Raw genomic sequence first — 19031 nt, forward strand, 5'->3', positions numbered from 1 at the left:
TTCATTTTTACATAGCTTGGAAATGTATTATGATGGAGGAGTTTACAGGTGCAGGCCGGAGGGGGCTCGGCCCAAAGGAAATTAACAGATGGAAATATTTAAAAACACTTGAGGTCACCATTAGATTCAGATTTATCATATATATACACACGTATATAAATTAAATTTCCTTGAAGGGGATTTACACTGTACATGAAAGTATTTGTAACACCATCATCAGTATCTATAAAAACCTTCAGAGGGGAAAGAAGACAATAGCAAAGTGAAGGGATGGACTGATTTTAGACATCACCATATTTCATATTTCCACAGACAGATATAATTTTGATGTAATTCAATTCAATAAACAAATCATAATGTTAATGTACATTCTTGAAGCATACATCAAGTTGTGCAGGACTTGTGCCATAATGTATACATGTCTGATCATTTCTTTTTTATGGAACAGTCGCCCACCACCCTGCCCAACCCCCCCCTTGCTGGCACTACAGTGCTAACAAAAGTTCCACAAGCCTTTTTTTAATTGTATTTATTTTTTTAAACTCTCATACGTTTCACCCATTCAGTAACATTTTTTAAAACTATATATTGGAGGAAATTCGACCTTTTAATTACTATTTAAAAAAAGCTGCAAGTGCAGCATCGATAATTTCTTGCTCGACTCTTTTATTGTACATAGACAACTAGGGGCACAAACTTTGAAATAAAAACCCCCTTAATTTGATTTCCGATTGAGGTCTGCAGTGGAATTTGAAAAAGATACACAATGGTACAAGTCGTATGGCAAAATTGGACCTTCAGCTCCACGTCAAAGTTCAGTTTGAAAAGTCCTTGAAAAGTGGTACCACCCAGTACATGTACCGAGGCTGGCCGTGTAGTTACGCAACTGCTTTGAATTGAAAGCTAAGGTCCTGGAAGTTACACGCTATGTTTATACATTAAATTGACTATAGCAGCAACCTGGACTGGACAGCAGCAGCCTTCTTTGTAGTCAGACAGCCAATGGGGACGCCAAGCCCTGCAACAAAACATGCAAGAAGTTTCACATTCAAGAGATGCACCATCGGTTGAGGCACATCGCGAATGATGACACCAAAGTTGACTTTATTTACAAGACCACCAACAGGAAGCAAACACACCACTGTTGATTTTATTCACAAGAATGCCCACATGATGCATGACGATTCAAAACAAAACGAAAAATGGCTCTGACCACATTAAAACAGCTTTTACTCGTACAGAAAAATGTACCAACATTCTGCAAGATTCTGAGTTCGGTGGCCATTTTAAAGCAGGGTTGCCAAAGATGACTTACTGATCGCAACAGAGACCGTTTGTACACTTGTCGTTTGCATCTATGGGTGTCTGGCTACTTGGCTTTTGTCAACAATTTAGAATGCATGCAGCTTTTCTTTGTGTAGTTAAAAACATAAATAAAAAGCCTCACACTGCATATTTAACAAGTCAATTTTGTTTCAGCCTGACTTTACAATTGTCTTGTCATTGAGAATGTCTCAAATGATTCCAGTTTGTATGCGCGATAGACTGCCAATGCCAATGTTTAAAATGGACCACTTGAATTCAGCTCACAGTTTAATTGCAGTTCAGTGGTACACACACACAATTACAGTACAAACAGTTCATTTCATGATTAAAAAAACAACAGTAAAACAACAATATTGCAAAATGATGCGGCGCTGAGAGAGAAAGAAAGAGGCATCATGCAGACAGCCAGTGTGCACACCCAGTGAAAAAGTGGAGGGAGGGAAGGAAAGAAAGGACAAAAGAAAAAACGCAGTCATACTCTCCTTAAATGCTGGCTGGGCGCTTTGCCCTCGCCGCATCCGCACCCGTCCGTCTCGTGTCGGCCGCTCATCACGGGCGAAGGTTGGCTCCCCCCCGGCCGGTATTCGACGTTTGGACTCATCCTCCGCCTCGTGCCACTGCAAAAAGAAAAACGGCACTCTGTTGCATGCGGTTCACTTCTGTGGACGTACTCATTACCTGTCTATTAAAGCTTGCTCCTATTTTAAGCTCCCTTTATTAATAGCGTATGCACACATGAATGTTTTTGTTTTCTTTTTATGTCTGTTCCTATATGAAGAATTCAATGCTTATAATTTCTTTGTTGTAAAGTGCTTTGAGCTGCATTTCTTGTATGAAAGGTGCTCTACAAATAAAGTTTTTTATTATTACCCTCTGGTCTCGCGGTCCTGTCCAGTCCCCCTCTGTGCAGGCACTCGTCCGATCCAGTGCCCCAGCAATCCTGAAAGGCAGACATATTGTGTTGGTTTTGGCAAGGGGAAAAATTCCACTAGCAGCCCCCCAACCTTGACTAAGGTAAGTTTGAATCAGGTAACTAGCGGCACGCACGGGCTGGCGCATGTCGGATTGGAGCGATCCAGGTTACCGGATTTAACCCCTTACAAAAAGGGAGCGAGAGAGAGAGAGAGAGAGAGAGAGAGAGAGAGAGAGAGAGAGAGAGAGAGAGAGAGAGAGAGAGAGACAGAGAGAGACAGAGACAGAGACAGAGACAGAGAGAGACAGAGAGAGAGAGAGAGAGAGAGAGAGAGAGAGAGAGAGAGAGAGAGAGAGAGAGAGAGAGAGACAGACAGAGAGACAGAGAGAGAGACAGAGACAGAGACAGAGACAGAGAGAGAGAGAGAGAGACAGAGAGAGAGAGAGAGAGAGAGAGAGAGAGAGAGGGCGAGAGGAGATGAGAAGAGGCTTTGGTGCGCACTTAAGCGCAACCGCCCAGTTCCCCCTGAGTAGAGCTGGCTTGGCCCCAAGAGGAAAAAAAGAGGAAAACGTGACGTCACGGAGAGCGTCACGGAGAAGCTCCTTGTCCTCGACACCGTCGACGACACTGGGACCCAGTCTGGCAGATATTATACCCTGGTATTCCACAAAGGGCAAGGTATAGCCACGTTCCATTCTGAGTGCACCAGGCCATGCAGGTACTGCCGGGCGCGGTGGAGAAAGAGAGCGAGAGAGCGAGAGAGAGAGAGAGCGAGAGAGAGCGAGAGAGAGAGAGGGGAAGGGAAGGGGGGAAGGAGGCAGGCAGGGGGTGTCTACTTTGCCGATTCGTATCTAGAGGGTCACAGCAACCCAAATGCCCGTGCGTGCTACTAGTTACCCTATTCAAACAGACAGGGGTAGGGAAAGCACAAAAGAAAAAACAAAGTCATACTCCCCTGAAACGCTGGCTGCATCTGCCCCCATCAGTCTCGTGTGGTCCGCTCGTCACGGGCCAAGGTCCGGGTCTGCTCCGGCCGGTGTTGGACTCTTCTTTCGCCTCGCACAAGTGCAAAAAGACAAACGGCACTCAGTTGCATGCGGTTCACTTCTGTCAACGTACTCATTACCTGCCCCCTCCCTGGTCTTGTGGGTGCAGCAGCCCAGTCCCTCTCGGTGCAGGCTGGTGCTCGTCCCATCCGCCGCCCTGGCAACCCTGAACGGCAAAAATAAGGAAATCATATTAAAACTAACAAGTGTTGCATATTGGATTGCCATGTCACCACCACCTCTGGCCAGCCTTGGCCAGTCGTGCATCAGGCTCCTCTTCAACACTTGGCGACTGCTTTCTTTGGGTGATTCCTTCCTTTGCACCCCGCTCACCAATCGCGGGTCTGGTGGCCTCCATCCACCGGCTCTTCGTTTCATACATCGTCTCTTCCACCTTGCAAGACAAGCACAAAAGTCTCGCTGCGCCGTCGCTTGCGCTTGCCGTCGCTTGCGCGGTCGCTTGCGCTTGCGCGGTCGCTTGCGCTTGCGCGGTCGCTTGCGCGGTCGCTTGCGCGGTCGCTTGCGCGGTCGCTTGCGCGGTCGCTTGCGCGGTCGCTTGCGCTTGCCGTCGCTGCGCGGTCGCTTGCGCTTGCCGTCGCTGCGCGGTCGCTTGCGCTTGCCGTCGCTGCGCGGTCGCTTGCGCTTGCCGTCGCTGCGCGGTCGCTGCGCGGTCGCTTGCCGTCGCTGCGCGTTTGGCACTCAATGAGGGCTGCACAACATTTTGGAAAATCAATGATATGGCAGTATTGGGCCAGACCATTGCATTGAGGCAAGTTGTGCAAAATTCTTGGATGGAGGTTAACTATTTGATCGCAATGAGATCAGTTAGATGAGTTAACTTTAACTTACATCAATGACTTATCGTCTTAACTCATTACAAATAGGCAAGAAAACATGTTTCATTTGAGACATGAAAAAACAAATCTTTGCGGTCTTAAAGTGCATGTCAATAACCTAGACCACCATATGGCAGTTTTCCAATACACGTGCAGCCCTACACACGTCACCATTGGTGTCCAAATGGCAGCCTCGGGGCAACTTGATCGACACACCACACGACTGAACACGACACTGCTTTGTAGCACTAAATATCAATGGCAACATTTCGTGATTGATTTAATGAATTTGCGTCAAAGAATTCTGAATTTGTTTCAGTATGCAGCCCTCAAGCAGACATTGGGACACCGCTGGTGTAATTAAAAAAAAAAAAAAATCCATTTCACACGTTGAAGCTGCGCAGGTCGACGCCTCCAGGGAAGCAGGTCTCCCTCACAACTCGGCGACTTCAGAGCGATGCCACAGCGGTCCGTTCACCTCTGATCAGATCGTGTCACATCCCGGTCGCCATCTGCAGAAACAGAAACAAATGTTAGAAACTCAAAGAGCACCCCAAGTTGTCAGTCACTTGCTTACTTGATCACAGCGGCTAGCTACTATTGGTGAGCGTCGCCCGGTCGGATGGGGCCGTGCGCCTCCCCCCCTTTTGCGTCCGGCCTGCAAATGGCAGAACATGCACTGAGTTGGGCGCTGCTCGCATCACTATGTCTTCCTCGTGGACCCGCTCGCCCAAACACCGCCCCCTCACCTAGAGAACAAAGGACACACAGCTTAGATCAAGCACGACAGCAGTAGGTTAGAAAAAGACTAAATGCTACTGTCTCGCTCCAATGCTGTCCTACACCTAGGGGAGAACAAAGAACGCAAGTACCACAGTGGTGGTAGGTTAGGGTTAGATGAAGTGCAACAGTGGCAGGTTAGAAAAAGACAAAATGGGTCAAGTCAAATTGCAAAATTGTACATTCGGGATCGGCTCGCTCCAACGCCGCCCTACACCGATGGGGGAGAACAAAGAATGCAGCAAGTACAACAGTGGCAGGTTAGAAAAAGACACAAAATGGTACACACATGGCAAAATTGAACATTCGGATCCACATCAAAGTTTCGTTTTGTCTCCGTCCGCGTAACCACGTCCTCCCCCAAGTGAGCCGTTAATGGCAACAAAGCACAAGACAACGCTGGATCCAGACAAGCCACAACCACAGCACACCTCTTAAGCAAGACCAACCATCAGAGCCCCAAACACTGGCCACACCTGCAACCTTTCCGTCGTGCACCCATAACCAAAGGCAACCACACTGCCCCCTCCTGGGCACATGATCTGCCCCCATAACCAAAGGCAACCACACTGCCCCTTCCTGGGCACATGATCCGCACACGAAGGCTTTTGCAGCGCATTGCTTGATTCTTGACTTGATATGGCATTGTTCCTTTGGATATGGCATTGCTCCTTTGGATATGGCATTGCTCCTTTGGATATGGCATTGCTCCTTTGGATATGGCATTGCTCCTTTGGATATGGCATTGCTCCTTTGGATAGGCCATTGCTCCTTTGGATAGGCCATTGCTCCTTTGGATTGGCCATCGCTCCTTTGGATAGGCCATCGCTCCATTGGATAGGCCATTGTGCCTTTTCATATGGAATTATCCCATTCGGCTCCTCTTGCAGCCTACAAAAACACAGACAGCCATTAATTGTGTGCTGGGAAGCTAAAACTCGACAACCATTGTGTGTTGGGAAGCTGAAACGTGACAAAAACAGGTTTTCACCTGATTTAGGACTCCTCTTCCTCAGTGTCCTCAGCATCACTGAAAGGGCTCCTCAAGAGCCTCCTGCTTGCTTTGTATAGAAGGATGCTGGCTGGGCGGCCTTTCTTAGTGCTACAAAAGACAAGCAAATTATTGCAACAAAAATAGACATTGACTAGAGTGCCAATGGCATGATTTTTTACCAACAATTATACATACTAGGAGTTTTACATTTGAAAAAAAATATTATATTGTAGTAAGTTATGATAATTGATCAAAATTATTGTTCATATTTTAATTTTATACATTCTAAGTAGAGTTTTACATTTGAAAAAATATATATAATCGTGACATTGTAGTAAATTATGAAAATTATTCAAGATTATAATCATATTTTAATGTCATCATCTACAACTCACCTCACATTGGACAGATGATCCAGGTTGGCGGCGTCCAAAACGGGAGAAGATAACACGCGCAAAAGTTTATTGGGGAACGGAACGGAACGAGAGCGGGCGGGCGCCATCTTTGAATGGATTTGGTCCGATTTGGACAGGACGTAACATATTCGTTACATTCACCAGTTTGCATGACACAGAAATGGCACACGCATCATATAAGATCATTTAAAAAAAAATGGTTTAGTTGACTAGAGTCAAACGAGCATTTCCTATAGTCAGACAAACACGCGCTTATCGGCGGCGTCATTTACGAACCTTCTACAAACAAACGAAAAAATGCTGGCCAGCATTAAAAAAAAAAAAAAAAAAAACGCGAAAGACATTTAAAATACCACCAAACGCGTAACGACGCGACGCAAAGTCGATTGTGGCGTGCCGTGCCCAAACCTCAAGCACTCCCTAGACAGCGAAAATCCTGCAAGAAAACATTTGCTCCCTTACCTGAGAAAATGCATTTGAGAACCCCCCTTGAGTGCGAAAATTCTGCAACAAACACGGCGTCCGTCGTGAAAAAACGGCAAGAGACGACAAACATTTGCTAGCATGCTAGCTTACCTGAGATGCCGCCGCCGCCACGCGCTCGGTGGCACCTGCATATGATATGATAACTCCCCTTGAGCATACCTGTCTTCAATTGACCTAAAGCCCTGACGTCACATCCGCCAATTCAAAGCTTCTTCTCCTAATCGTCCAGCGGCGCTCGGCCCACTGACGCCACCAGGTGGTCGCCTGGCATGGTGACTACTGTGGAAAGGGTTGCTGCGGACTATCCGTTGAAACTTTGAACACCGAACATGTTCGGATGGATAACCCTATCAATATGACCAAATCTCCTTTTGTTTCCGAGCAGGTTCTGGTCGAGTGGTTAACGCCATTGCCTTCAATCAAATGGAAATATTTGTATCGATAGTTCATCCTAAAATGAATTGTTCTCGCAAAAATTCTGCGGCCGTTGCAGTGCTCCCGTGGACTCATTTTCAATTCGGTTGTTAAGAAACACCACACCGTTGCACAGAGACAATTCTTGAGTCATATCAATGATTTTCAAACGGGTCCAAACAAGTTTTTCCGTCATGGCTATAAAGATCTTAAGATCTTTTCGTTCACTTAACATTCGTTCCTTTGAACCCATCGTTCACACAACCACTATATATATATATATATATATATATATATATATATACACACACACATATATATGGGGGGGTGGTTGTGTAGTTGTATTGTTTCATGTATATGGGTTATTTCCACGGGATGTTGTAATATAGAGAAAAATGCGTGTGTTGTCGACATTACCGTGTGTTTGATTGTTTTTTTGGTCTGGTGTATTGTGAGGTGTATTGCCTAGTTGTGTTACTGGGGAGAAAAAAAACAACAAGAAACGGATCAGTGTGTATGTGGGGGTGGACGATTCGTTGAACGATACGTTTGAACGAATCTTTTGGGTGAACTGATTCTAAAGATTCGGTTCACTTAAAAGAACAGGAATGCACATCACTAACACTGATAATACAATGCGATTTCTTTATTTACTTGTTCAAGTGCAACTTAAATAGCGCTAGCGAGATCCAAGAGTGCAACAAAGTCGTACTCAGATCAAAAGCACAGGTGTATTTACTGTGTTATACTTGCAAAATACAAAAGCTATACGTGCGACCTGCTTAGTTGTGCTCAAAAATTGCTTCAAAAAACAAGCGGCCGAAACTCCGCCCACCTCATCCCTCTGGTCTGACATAAATTATTATCTCATAAGACTTGGTACGCAATTTTTAAGTAGGTTAGATGCGGCATGATATCTAACTCAGTTTATTTAATTGTTGACAATTAGTGAAACATTAAAATATTTACAAACATAAATTGGTTGATTGGTCACCTTAACAAAGTGCCACCAAGTGGATAGTGATGCATGCTGAGATGTTTTTAGTTATTTGCTTTAGGTTTTGTTGAGGCTCCAGAGGGGGTCTAAACCGCTGAGGGGGTCGGTGCTTTCGACGCTCCTGGTACCATGGAGCCCCTGGCCTTCCACTGGCTGCAGGAAGCTCTGCTTGGTCACACGTTTGGTCCCCCCACCGCCGCCACCCTCCATGGAGAAGGCCTCAGGTGCCAGCGAGGCCAGCAGCTCCAAAGAAGAGGTTGGCGGCGGGGTGGCTGGCGTCTCGGGTGGCGGTGATGCCGCAACCGGGCCGTTAGGCGCCGTAGGGGAGAGAGCGGCAGGGGGCGACTCTGAGCAGGCAGGGGGTGACCCCGGGAAAGTAACAAGTTCCAGAGAGGGGCTGGGGTCATTTGGTAAGTGGATGGGTGGCGAAAGAGAGAGGGGTGGATCATCATCATCATCCTCATCATCTAGGATCAGGTCCCCTGAGACCAGGTCACCCGGGGGTGGTACACTGAGCTTGGCGATGGTGGCCTGGATGGAGCTGATAGACATGTCAGCACCCAGAACCAAGTCCTGCTGGGACTCCTGGCGGGAATACGACTGCAAACAAGACCAGGAAGTGACGGTAGCAACTATTGCAGTTGGACCAGAGCGTACCCTGACGACTAGAGTCTTCTCGCTTGACTATAACCTTCTTTTGAAAAAGAACTTCTTCATGGCAATAGTGCTTTCCCTTGAGACTGTTATAGTTCTCTTGGGACTATAGCCTTATCTAAGGACTAGTATTTTCTCCCTGGACTGAAACATTTTTTACAATAGAACGCTCCCTTGGGACTAGATCATTGTATTGGCACTTAACGCTCTCTCTCTCTCTCTTGACTCAGACCCTTCCCCAGGATTACAACCTTCCACACAGGAGTAAACCAATCTTTGGTATTTACAACCTTCCCTCTGGATTACAGCCTTCTCTTAGGATGAAAATATTCTCTCTAAATTAGCACCTAGAATAGTAGCTTCTGTCAGAACTAGGACCTTCCCTTGGGACTTGAGTACTTTCTCTCGGGTGTAGAATCTTCTCTCTGGTCAAGAACTACCTCAGCACTCGAACCTTCATTTGGGACAAGATTATTCTCTTACGACTAGAACCTTCACTCGGGACAAGTACCTTTTCTTCGGACTAGAAACTTCTCTGTGGAATAGACCCAAACAAACATCTCTGTGTAAACCGCATGCGTTGGCTTGTTTGAATGTGTAAGTGCGATTACCTTGGAATTGGTCGTGGCGGCGTTCTTGCTGAAGTTGACCACGGACACACCGTGCTGTAGCAAGATCTGCTCCGCGTGCCACGATACTGCCTCGTAGCAGAACTTGAGGTGCAGCTGCGCGGGACGACACGAATGAGTCGTGTGAAGTACACCGGGGGCGGCGGCAACCTTTTTGGGATGACGTCAAACCTTCTCCTGCAGCATGTTCTTTCTCTGCTGCCGCATCTTCATGACGAGCGTCCGCAGGTCGGCAATGCCGTTCCCCGCCTCCAGTTCCTTCAGCGCCGCATACAGCAGACAGAAGGCCCCAGTGCGACCCACGCCAGAGCTATGGCACAGAACAAGTTCTATTTAGGATATCCACCAAGGAGTGTTGCAATACCAGCACGACCCTTACTCATCAACATTGACACAATGCATTTTTACGTTTTATTTTAGTAATAGTGGTTTCCTCATCTATGAAAACCTTACTCACGACTCATCTGTAATGGATTTGTAGTCTTACCTACAGTGGACCACCACAGGCATGTGCATGGGTCTCTGGTGCAGGTAGTGTCCATGGACCTCCCGAACGAAGTGCAGCAGATTGCTCATGCTTTCAGGAAGCCCCCTGGTGGACCCAAAAGGAACACATGTCGTAGGAATATAAACATCAAACAAGGCAGGAATGGAAGCGAGCGCTCGTACAGCTCTGGCCATGAAGTAAACTGCAGGTGGACCACGGTGCGCTTCAGGCTCTGCTCATTGTACTGCAGGCTGATCATGCGCTCCACATGGGTGGCTGTGGTCTTGTGTGTGGTCAGGCTGAGCTTGATGGGACCATGAGACATCTGCTGGCCGCGCTCTGTCGGAAAGTAGCGCACCACTTTTCCCTAGCGGGGCAGAAATAACTCTATCACAAACCAAGCTGACAGTTTTTCTTGTACTTCACAAAAGTCTCTCAACTTTTCACGAAACCTACACATCAACATAGTTTCTTGGAATCCACAAGACGATCAATGCAATTGCCGTACCTTGTCCATTTCCTGCTCCGACACCAGCATGACCACCAAGGAGACCTTCTGCTCGTAGACCATTAACCAGAAGTCGGCGGCGGTGCCGGTGAGTGGCGCCTGCGTGGCAATGATTTGCGGGCAAAATGGCGACAAGTCTTTGATGTAGCTGGCGTTGATGTAATCGTCTTTGCCCGACTTGAGCAGCACACGGTTGAGATCGTAGGGCATGACGTCCTGGTGCCGGTTCTTCATGGTGTAGCAGCGGGCGATGGCGATCGACAGCTGCCGGGCGTCCCTCTCCTGCTGCTCCTGGAGATCTTTCCAGTACACGTCCAGGACTGACATCCCCTTCTCACCGCTCGAAGGCTCCTCCAGTGACTCGGCCTGTGCTCGAAAATCGTCCAATTCGGTGTTGAGGCGGGCGACGAGCTCTGGAGATTCATACGGATCGCCTTGGATCAGAAGAACTCCCTGGGAGTCTTTCTTGCGACGCTCCCCTTCTTGTGGGTCTGCTTTAGTGGGCTGGAGGACATTGGTGGGGGATTTTGTGCCTCCCAGTTGGCTCTCAGGACTGGAGGAAAGGAGGTCGTGGCTGCTGGAGTTCTGAAGCTGGAACAGAGCAGCAGATGGAGGAGAGATAGCCGAGGGAGCTGGAAGAGTTGGCGGCAGTGCGCTCCCCATATTGGGGGAAACACTGGGTCTCTGCTGGGGTGTCAGAACCAGAGGAGGTGTGGGGGATGTAGATTGTGCAGGCGATTGGGAGGGAGTATGAGCTGGTTGTCCAATGGGAGGACCTCCAGGAGAGGGGTGGAGTATGTGCTGGGGGGCCATGTGAGGATGTAGACCATGTGGGCCAAGAGCAGGTGATGTCAGTGGGGCACTTGTGGGCACGTTAGCTCCTGGACCTGATGGGTACAGAGAAGGCTGTGAGTGGGCCACGCCAAGAGAGGGCTGAGGCTGTTGGGGGCCGACGGACTGCATTGCCAGAGGCTGTTGAGGGATTATGGGGGCCCCTCCGGGAAAGCAAACACTCCCAGTTTGGTGGCCTTGGACATGGGTGTGACTGGGCATGGTCATGGGCGGCTGAGGCATGTTTGGAATGGGAGGATGTCCGGGGTGGGGGTGCTGCTGCTGCTGCTGCGGGGCAATGGAGACGGGGGGCATGTGGCCCATGGGAGCCCTGGAATGGTGGACCTGAGCACCAGGAAGCAGATGAGGTTGTGAAGCAGAAGGCATCTGTGGGTGATGTTGGGGATGGACTGTCTGGCTGTTAGGAGGCATCGGCCCCGCGGGGCCACTTGTTATTTGTGGATGGTGTCCAAGTTGCTGGGTGCCGCCAGGATGCATTGGGAGGTGTTGGTGCGGAAGGTAAGCTTGAGAAACAGGCGGTACAGTCTGAGATGTTGGGGGGAGTTGGAGAGGAGCATTTTGCGCAGGCATGGGGCCCCGAGTTGGCATGGGGCCTGGTATCAGCTGAGGGTGCTGCTGGGGGGCGTAGTTCTGAGGGGCTTGGTAGCCTTGGGGCATCTGTGGGGGAGCCGAGTAGCCGTTTTGCTGCGATTGCCTCGGACCTGGGAACACTTGTGGGTACTGTGGTGGTGAGGCGGCAGGATGCAGAGGAGTGGCAGGCCTCAGAGGGGCGCCAAGCTGTGGAGGGGGGCCAGGCTGAGGAGGGCCGCCAAACTGTGGTGGGCGGATAAGCTGTGGACGATGGCCAAGCTGCGAAAGAGCCACCGACTGTGGTGGGGCCCCAAACTGTGCTCCCGGCTGGGAAGGGGGGCCAAGGTGAGGAGGGGCTCCCGCCTGCATGTATCCATGCGGGTAGGCCTGCAGTTGAGGGTGAGGGGTAGGGAGTGATCTTGGTCCAGTTTGGTAGCCTGAGGACAAGGGTTGGCCCATGGGGAGTGGGTACTGATTCGGCAACTGCTTCTGTTGTGTCATTTGAGGCCCACATTGGGGGTAGGCAGTTGCACCCATCTGTGGGGCAACTGAGGGTGGGATGGGGGAGGCCGTGTAGCCAGTAGAAACTGAAGGTGGGATAGGGGACCCCGTGTAAGCAGGAGAAACTGAGGGTGGGACAGGGTAGTGAGGCGTCGGAGTGTAGCTGGGTATGGGTGTCTGAATGGTGTCCACAGTAGTGGTTGAAGGGCGGACTGGGGCATGACCAACTTGAGGGACTTGAGGCCTGTAAGCCGCCTGTTGTGGGGGCATCTGGGGGGGCATGTGAGGAATAGGTCTGCATGCCAAAGGTCCTGGTACTGGCAGGGTGCCAGATGTTGGGAAATGCGCGATCCGAGCCAGAAGTTCCGGTGACGGGAGATGGGCCGGGAATCGAGGATGCCCGGCAGCTGAGGGACCGCCGGGCCAAGGCAATGAGCCGCCGCTGCTGGCACCCGGAGCGAGGAACGCTTCTGGACGCGGCTGATGAAGCGCAGAGGTGGGAAGAGAAGGAATGTCTGGTGGGAGGCTGCGAAGCTCCTCTGGCTTGTCTTCTGATAAGGCCAAGATAGCGGCATTAATTTGGGCTAACTCTGGATCCTCCAGACTGGAGGAGTCTTCGTCTTGAGATTTTGGCTTCAAGGAAGGCTTTGCTGCTGTAGGTCTCGCTGGAGGCTTCTTGTGGCTTGTGGTGACAAGGAGAGCAGAGGTAAGGATATGCTGACGGAAGTTGTAAACATCAAGAAAACCTACCTGTCAAGGAAGTGCTGCCTTTCCTCCATCCTGCTCTGACACAAAGTCTTTACTCTCTCCAACAGACGTGACGCTTTGGCTTCCAAGTCGTCGTAGAACTCCTTTCCCTCCTGCGACTTCTTCATCAGGTCCTCGTAGGCCTCGTAGGAGCCCACCAGGCCCTGGACCGTGCTGGTCAACTGCTGCTCCGTCTCGCTCAGGCTCTTGCGGACCGATGCGTACTGAACGTAGGTCTCGGTCAGAGCCTTCAGGATGTTCTCTTGGGCTGCCAGATTCTGCTCAATGTAGACCTTCACCGGCTCGTACTTCTTCAGCTGCTCCTCAAACACGTCCTGAAAGTACAAGGTGTGTACAAAGTTTCTGAGGTCTGGAGCTCTGGTTCGAGTTCAGACATTCCCCCTAAAACGACATACCCTAGTGTCGGCTTTCTCGGTGATGACCAGGGTGGAAGTGATGTCATCCTGTTCAATGAGCTCCCGCAGTTGTTTCTCCAAATTGACTCTCTGGTCCTTCATTTCCTGAACCTTCCCCAAGATGCGCTTCATGCACTGCAGCCCAGCCATGTCCTCTGCTCAACACAGCACCATGTCAGTCAGACAGAATTTCAAACGGTCCCTCATGCCTATTTTTACCTTCGCTAAGTTGTGGGCGGGGCAGGGTGTCTCTCAGGGTCTCCAGTGGTCCGCCCAGCAGACGTAGGTTGCTGATGTGCAGATTCATGGCCCGGTGGAGCTCGGTGTTGGTGAAGCTGGCCTTCTCGTGGGCCTCCATGTATTTCTCCAGGTCCCTTTGGAACTCTGCTAGAACCTGAGCGTGGTCCGCCGGGTGGACCTCGCCAGGGGCAACGGATTCAGGCAGAGTCCGTTCGCCGGCCTCATCGGATTCCAGAACGTCTCGGATCTCTCGCAGGGACGATTCGACTTCGGTGAAGATGCCCGAGAGGACTGAAGCGTAGAACAGAGGTTCGGCTTTTACGGCAAAGGTTTGCAAACACTCGGGTTCCCCTGGACCCCAGATTGAGAGCCGCGCCACGGACCTTGCATGGACTGGACAAGACTCTTGACGGTGTCAGGTCGCACACTAAGAGCTGCACACTTCTCCATCAGGACGGGCGGAATGTGGCTGTACATGTCCAGGTTGTCGACAGACTCAGCCTCCACCCCCAAGGAGTCCATGAACTGCCTGCAGGGAAGGGAAAAGAGCTGTTAGCTTAGCAATTAGCGTTCTCCCCCCTTTTTTTTTTACACGTGCACTCGGCTCACTCCAGTGTGTCATTCTTGCTTTCGATCTTGGCCATGATGTCTCTCAGCATTTTGGCTTTCTCCTCGCTGTAAACACAAACGTTGAGTGGCAGCTAACGTGCTAACAGGCTAACGGGCTAAGAGCACAGGTGCACACCTGTAGAGGGAGGCGGCTTCATGGGCTGCCATCGGCACAAGCTTGGCGAAGAGGTCCGGTCCGGTGACACTCGGGTCCGTAGGGTTGACAGGTAGAGCTTTGACCAGAGGGGCGCCTGCACACATCAGGGCACAAGATCTTCTTAAACCACCCAGAAAAATCCGATTTATGACTTTAAGAAGCTTCCTTGATACCTTTGACGATTGTCAACGATTCATGAGAAGGAATGATCTCGTGATAGATGAAGTCATTGTCCTTTTTGGCAGAGTTGTATCTACAAATAGGCCATTCAATTCAAGTCAACTGTGGTGGGGGACACTCAAGAAGTTGGGGGGGAGTCTTCCTTACTTGCCACCAATGACATCCATGGTGAAATGCAAGGCCTCCTGCACACTGTCAGGCTGACCCTGGATACAAAAACATGCTTTGTAAGGTAAGACCACCACCATCACCAGTGCGATGCTGCGCGGAGAAATTCTGTACCTTGGCCAACTTGATTGCCTCAGACAGTTTGTCCAAAGCGCATTGAAGGTATGCCAGCTGCACACAAACACAAAGGCGCACTCAAACACCACGCAGTCATGGCGAGCAACCTCTTGTACGTGCATACCTGCTCGCCAAACTTTTGCTGCTCCTCCGATTGTTTGCCCATGTGGAACTGTTGAGGAGAAAGTGTGGTGCGGGTAAAGATTGGGGTGTGGCACGCACACACAGATGTGAAAGTTTCACACTCACGTGAGCGATTGAGGCAAAGTAGTAGATCTTCATCTGGACCAGCTTCTTCCAGTCCTTCTGAATCTTTCCCAGCATGGAGGCCGTCTCAGAGTTCTCCAGAGCTCTGCAGGCCTCTTTATAGTAATCCACCACCTGGGTAGGCGTCGCAGCGTACGCGCTTAGTAGCGCCGTGATGTCATAACTGGAATGATTGATGGGAGAAACGCCCACCTGAGCACTGATGCGAGCCACCAGAAAGCTCTTCCTGTTGTCCAGCATGGATTTCTCCAGAAGACACTCCTGAGCCTGACCCTGAAACACACGCATACAGGTCAGTCGCTGTGACCTGCGTGTGTGTGCGTGCTTGATTGTGTCCTACCAGCATGAGATTGATGTTGAGGTTAAGGATCTGGTGGCTCATGTCTACGCTGAAGTTGTGACTGAAATGGTCACTCAGGTAGGAGAAAGCTCCTGCTGCGCACTGGAAGTGTGTGCATGACACCTTCATCCCCTGGAAGCACAAAGTGTGAGAAGTTGTGTGTGTTGGTTGAAGTGTGTTTATTTGCGTCATACCTCCTCAGACACGCGGTTGTCCATGGCCCCCAACATGGAATGCAGAGCGCCTACAAGTCAACACAGGTGACATTTGTTTTTCTAATATTTCAATGTACTTGGGCTTAATGGCTCTTGGGATTTTTGTGATGTCCTGAATGTAGTTAAAAAAATAAAGTGACATTTTTCATCTCACCAAGATTGTAGAGAATACACGCTTGCTCATAGCTGATATCTTCATGGGTCACTGTTTTACCAGAGAAGATCTCAGTCCTGCACACACACACACACACACACACAAATTCTTTATCAGTGACTCAACTGTTGTTGTATTGACTGCAGATTCAGTTGTTGTCTCAAGGGAAAAAAAAAAAAGACATCATGTGACACACATACCATGAAATGGCCACAGCTGCCTCCTGTCCTGTTGCCATGGGAACGCGACTCTGGAGGTAATGAAGCTGACCAAAGTACTTCCTCAATGTGCTGCATCCCTCAAAGTCTCTGGTCACGTTCACGGCGCTCTGACGAACGTATGAACACATTTCAGGTGGTCCTCCCAGTTATGGTCACATCACGTAACTTGCACCCCACCTGCCGCAGCGTCTCCAGTTTCTTCAGCTGCTCGTTGTAGTTGTCGGGATTCTCGTTGTAGTTCTTCAAGATGTACTGGAAGATGGCAGACAAATGCCAGCTCTTAAAGACGTGATTATCACTTTTTGAAATCTTCGCACTTTATTTTCTTATGATCCCAATCTTTGCTGCAAAGCTTTGAGACAAACCTCAAACACATCACAAATGATTCTGGCACACACCATACAAGACTGGAACATTTCAACATGTTAAAAGCAATTTAGAACAGCACGCATAATGTAGGTCGGACATTTGACAACACATTATAGGACGTTTCACAAAGGGCTAAGGCATACAGTGTTTCCTAACCTTTATAGCACAAAGTCACATGTTAGGTTATATTTCATATTGTGGAAGTTTTTTTTCATTATTATTAAAATGCCTTTCAATAAATAGCATTGGCAATGATTGAAGAAAAAAGATGACTCATTTACAAATGAAATTCGGGAACTTTCTTGTGCACAGCGAATGAGCTCTGACGTCACACGAGTAGGACTCATTAGATTTATGGTTTTGTGATGTTAACGTCTTTGACCTGTTTATGAAAAACAAGGAAGCAATCAAAGTTAAAGACCTATCGAGGGAGACAAAAGACATTAAAGTTTTGCTATACTGGAGCCCATGGCGGCCCATATTTTGCAACGCTCGTTGTTTACGAGAGGGACTTTTTGAGCAGGTCCAATAACCGATATTCGTGTAGAAACTTCATATCACAGAGACCCAAGTCGGCCAGCTCGAGACGGTCCAGCTGGGCCCCGTTCTGGTCCACTTGTGTCTTATCAGCCATCTTAGCTTTTTCGTTAGCTGCCAGCTATTTACATCAACGGCTTAGTTAGCTTAGCTAACACGGAGCGAACGATTGCAAACAAAAAGGCAGGCTGAACAGTTGGGCCTTCTGGTAACTTCTCCTGGATGTTTAGCAGGACAAACTCCGCCTCGGATTCGGTCAAAGCTGTTTTGTTTACGGCCACTTTGAGGGCACTTGGTCCCCCCCCGACCCCAATCGTCGCTCCACGTCCCCGCCCAGCTCACCTGCCTGACGGCCGAGTTGAACTGGAAGTCTCCCGCTTCCTTCAGATCGAGCCATATCATTGGCATGCGGGGAACCGCCTCCATGGCGGCGGTTAGCGATGCCCTCTAGCCCGCGAGGATGTCACTCGATGTCGGCTTGTAGTGGCGGAGGCAGGCGGCTCACGAAGACGCACTCGGTTGGTTCCTTTCCCCAAACAACTGTGTCATGGAGCTGTCCACGCTTGAACGGGAAGTGCGACGACGTCACGTAGACAGCCGAAGAGCTTGGAATTATGGGAAATGTAGTCGATATCGCCACTGGCGTTTTCTCACGTTCTGGACCTTGACCTTAGCAAGTGTGACGTTTGATGCTTTCAACAATCTTGCTTCCTGGTTCGATGAGGAAAATAAACGTTCACATTTGTGGGAGTAGAACGTTTTTAACAATTTTACAAGGAAAAAATAAAATGTTGGTTGAAAAAGGTTTATTTTGTTGCGATATCATGGTTTAATACACCAGAATAAACTTTTATCTTTCCAAGTTGAAACAGTATGATTTTGAATCTGTGACCAAAGTCATATCCTAGTAAATTTCCCAAAATACTACTTATTTTCTTAATATGACACCTTTTGCACATTGTCTTCTTTTTCTCCCCAGCAGAGGGCGGTGTGTGCTCGTGCAAACGCGAGGCCGACTCAGTGGCGAACGTCTCCAGACACGTCACCATGGCGACCACGGCTCAGGATGCTGATGCAGCCACAGGTAGGCGCGCGTAACACACACACACACACACACATGAACACAAACTGAGGAGGAGGAAGAAGGCAGTATGACAGCAAACAAGATGGAGGGAGAAAGAAAAACATGACAGAGGAAAGTTAGACACACCAAATGACTTTTCATAATGAGCCAACTCATCAGACTGAAGATGAGGAGGAGAGGAAGACAGTAGAGTCACTGCAGTGATGTTTCTGAGGGCTGTTGCCATGGTTACTTCATCTTCTTGCTGTCACGCTGACGTTTATGTATTCATCTCACAGTAACATCGCAAACAAACAGCACGTTTGTCCCATCCCTTTCATACTGCAATATTTCATTTATAGTTCATTTATAATGTATTCATGTTTCATTTATATTAGTAAGGCATTTTTTCAACACACATTTTTTAAAGAAAAAAAAAGACCATATATAGTAAGGCTTAAATATATATTTTTTTAAATGACCATGTATAGTAAGGCATTTTTTATAATAATGTATAATAAGGCTTTTTTAATCCAACTAGCGTTGGCAAAAAAGTCATGGGGATGTTCATGTGTGGGTTTTATGATAACAAACGATATTAGTGCAACGTGAGTGTTGCAAGGCAGCACAAGTGTGGTTGGTTGCCATGGATACACAACCATCAGAGGAACATGTTGCTCTTCTGTGGGAGGTTGAGCTTACATCATTTTTCATCTCATGATGTAAACTACCTTCTTATTTATCTTATTATATAAGCACATTTGTGTGTATGTGTGTGTTGTCAGCTGTTTGCGAAACATCTCACCATCAGCTTGGCTCCGG

The 19031-nt window shown here is 48.8% G+C and overlaps 1 protein-coding gene and 1 long non-coding RNA gene across 10 annotated transcripts; both read right to left on the reverse strand.

The window, feature by feature from the left end:
• Window positions 1-263: 263 nt before the first annotated feature.
• On the reverse strand, window positions 264-6962 carry LOC148391608 (uncharacterized). Of its 7 annotated transcripts, XR_015860914.1 has the most exons (7): window positions 6888-6962; window positions 6774-6815; window positions 5893-6003; window positions 4699-5792; window positions 3366-4633; window positions 2197-3295; window positions 264-1943 (listed from the first exon to the last, which is right to left on the reverse strand). It is a non-coding gene; the product is annotated as an uncharacterized LOC148391608 (long non-coding RNA). The 7 variants fall into 7 exon arrangements; XR_015860917.1 differs by lacking the exon at window positions 5893-6003 and having other exon boundaries at window positions 4699-4779; window positions 6888-6942; XR_015860916.1 differs by lacking the exon at window positions 5893-6003 and having other exon boundaries at window positions 4699-4870; window positions 6888-6942.
• An 880-nt stretch (window positions 6963-7842) lies between these two features.
• ptpn23a (protein tyrosine phosphatase, non-receptor type 23, a) lies at window positions 7843-17733 on the reverse strand. 3 transcript variants are annotated; one of them, XM_088387448.1, is made up of 25 exons: window positions 17489-17733; window positions 16418-16492; window positions 16220-16347; window positions 16020-16096; window positions 15845-15894; window positions 15651-15782; window positions 15503-15583; window positions 15293-15424; window positions 15168-15215; window positions 15041-15097; window positions 14906-14964; window positions 14752-14831; window positions 14558-14672; window positions 14422-14487; window positions 14196-14341; window positions 13792-14103; window positions 13573-13727; window positions 13160-13491; window positions 10487-13091; window positions 10161-10345; window positions 9979-10083; window positions 9663-9801; window positions 9474-9587; window positions 9374-9397; window positions 8661-8808 (listed from the first exon to the last, which is right to left on the reverse strand). In XM_088387448.1, the coding sequence occupies exons 1-24, from the start codon at window positions 17570-17572 to the stop codon at window positions 9386-9388; spliced, it is 5289 nt and encodes a 1762-aa protein (XP_088243574.1). In that variant the 5' UTR covers window positions 17573-17733; the 3' UTR covers window positions 8661-8808; window positions 9374-9385. The 3 variants fall into 3 exon arrangements, with proteins under 3 accessions (XP_088243572.1, XP_088243573.1, XP_088243574.1); XM_088387446.1 differs by lacking the exon at window positions 9374-9397 and having other exon boundaries at window positions 7843-8808; window positions 17489-17732; XM_088387447.1 differs by having other exon boundaries at window positions 8658-9397.
• Window positions 17734-19031: the final 1298 nt, after the last annotated feature.

The sequence above is a fragment of the Syngnathus floridae genome, chromosome 10, assembly GCF_059516105.1.
Source record: "Syngnathus floridae isolate MCC-2025c chromosome 10, RoL_Sflo_1.0, whole genome shotgun sequence".
Classification (NCBI taxonomy): Eukaryota; Metazoa; Chordata; class Actinopteri; order Syngnathiformes; family Syngnathidae; genus Syngnathus; species Syngnathus floridae.

What these genes read in the sequence shown, in the direction of transcription:
- ptpn23a (XM_088387446.1), bottom strand. Translation starts at nt 17,572, where the DNA reads ATGGAGGCGGTTCCCCGCATGCCAATGATATGGCTCGATCTGAAGGAA. An exon ending in AGCAAGAATGACACACTGGA is followed by an intron (nt 14,342 to 14,421) that starts GTGAGCCGAGTG and finishes CCTTCCCTGCAG; the next exon opens with GCAGTTCATGGACTCCTTGG. An exon ending in CCTGTGGTGGTCCACTGTAG is followed by an intron (nt 9,802 to 9,978) that starts GTAAGACTACAA and finishes TCTGTGCCATAG; the next exon opens with CTCTGGCGTGGGTCGCACTG.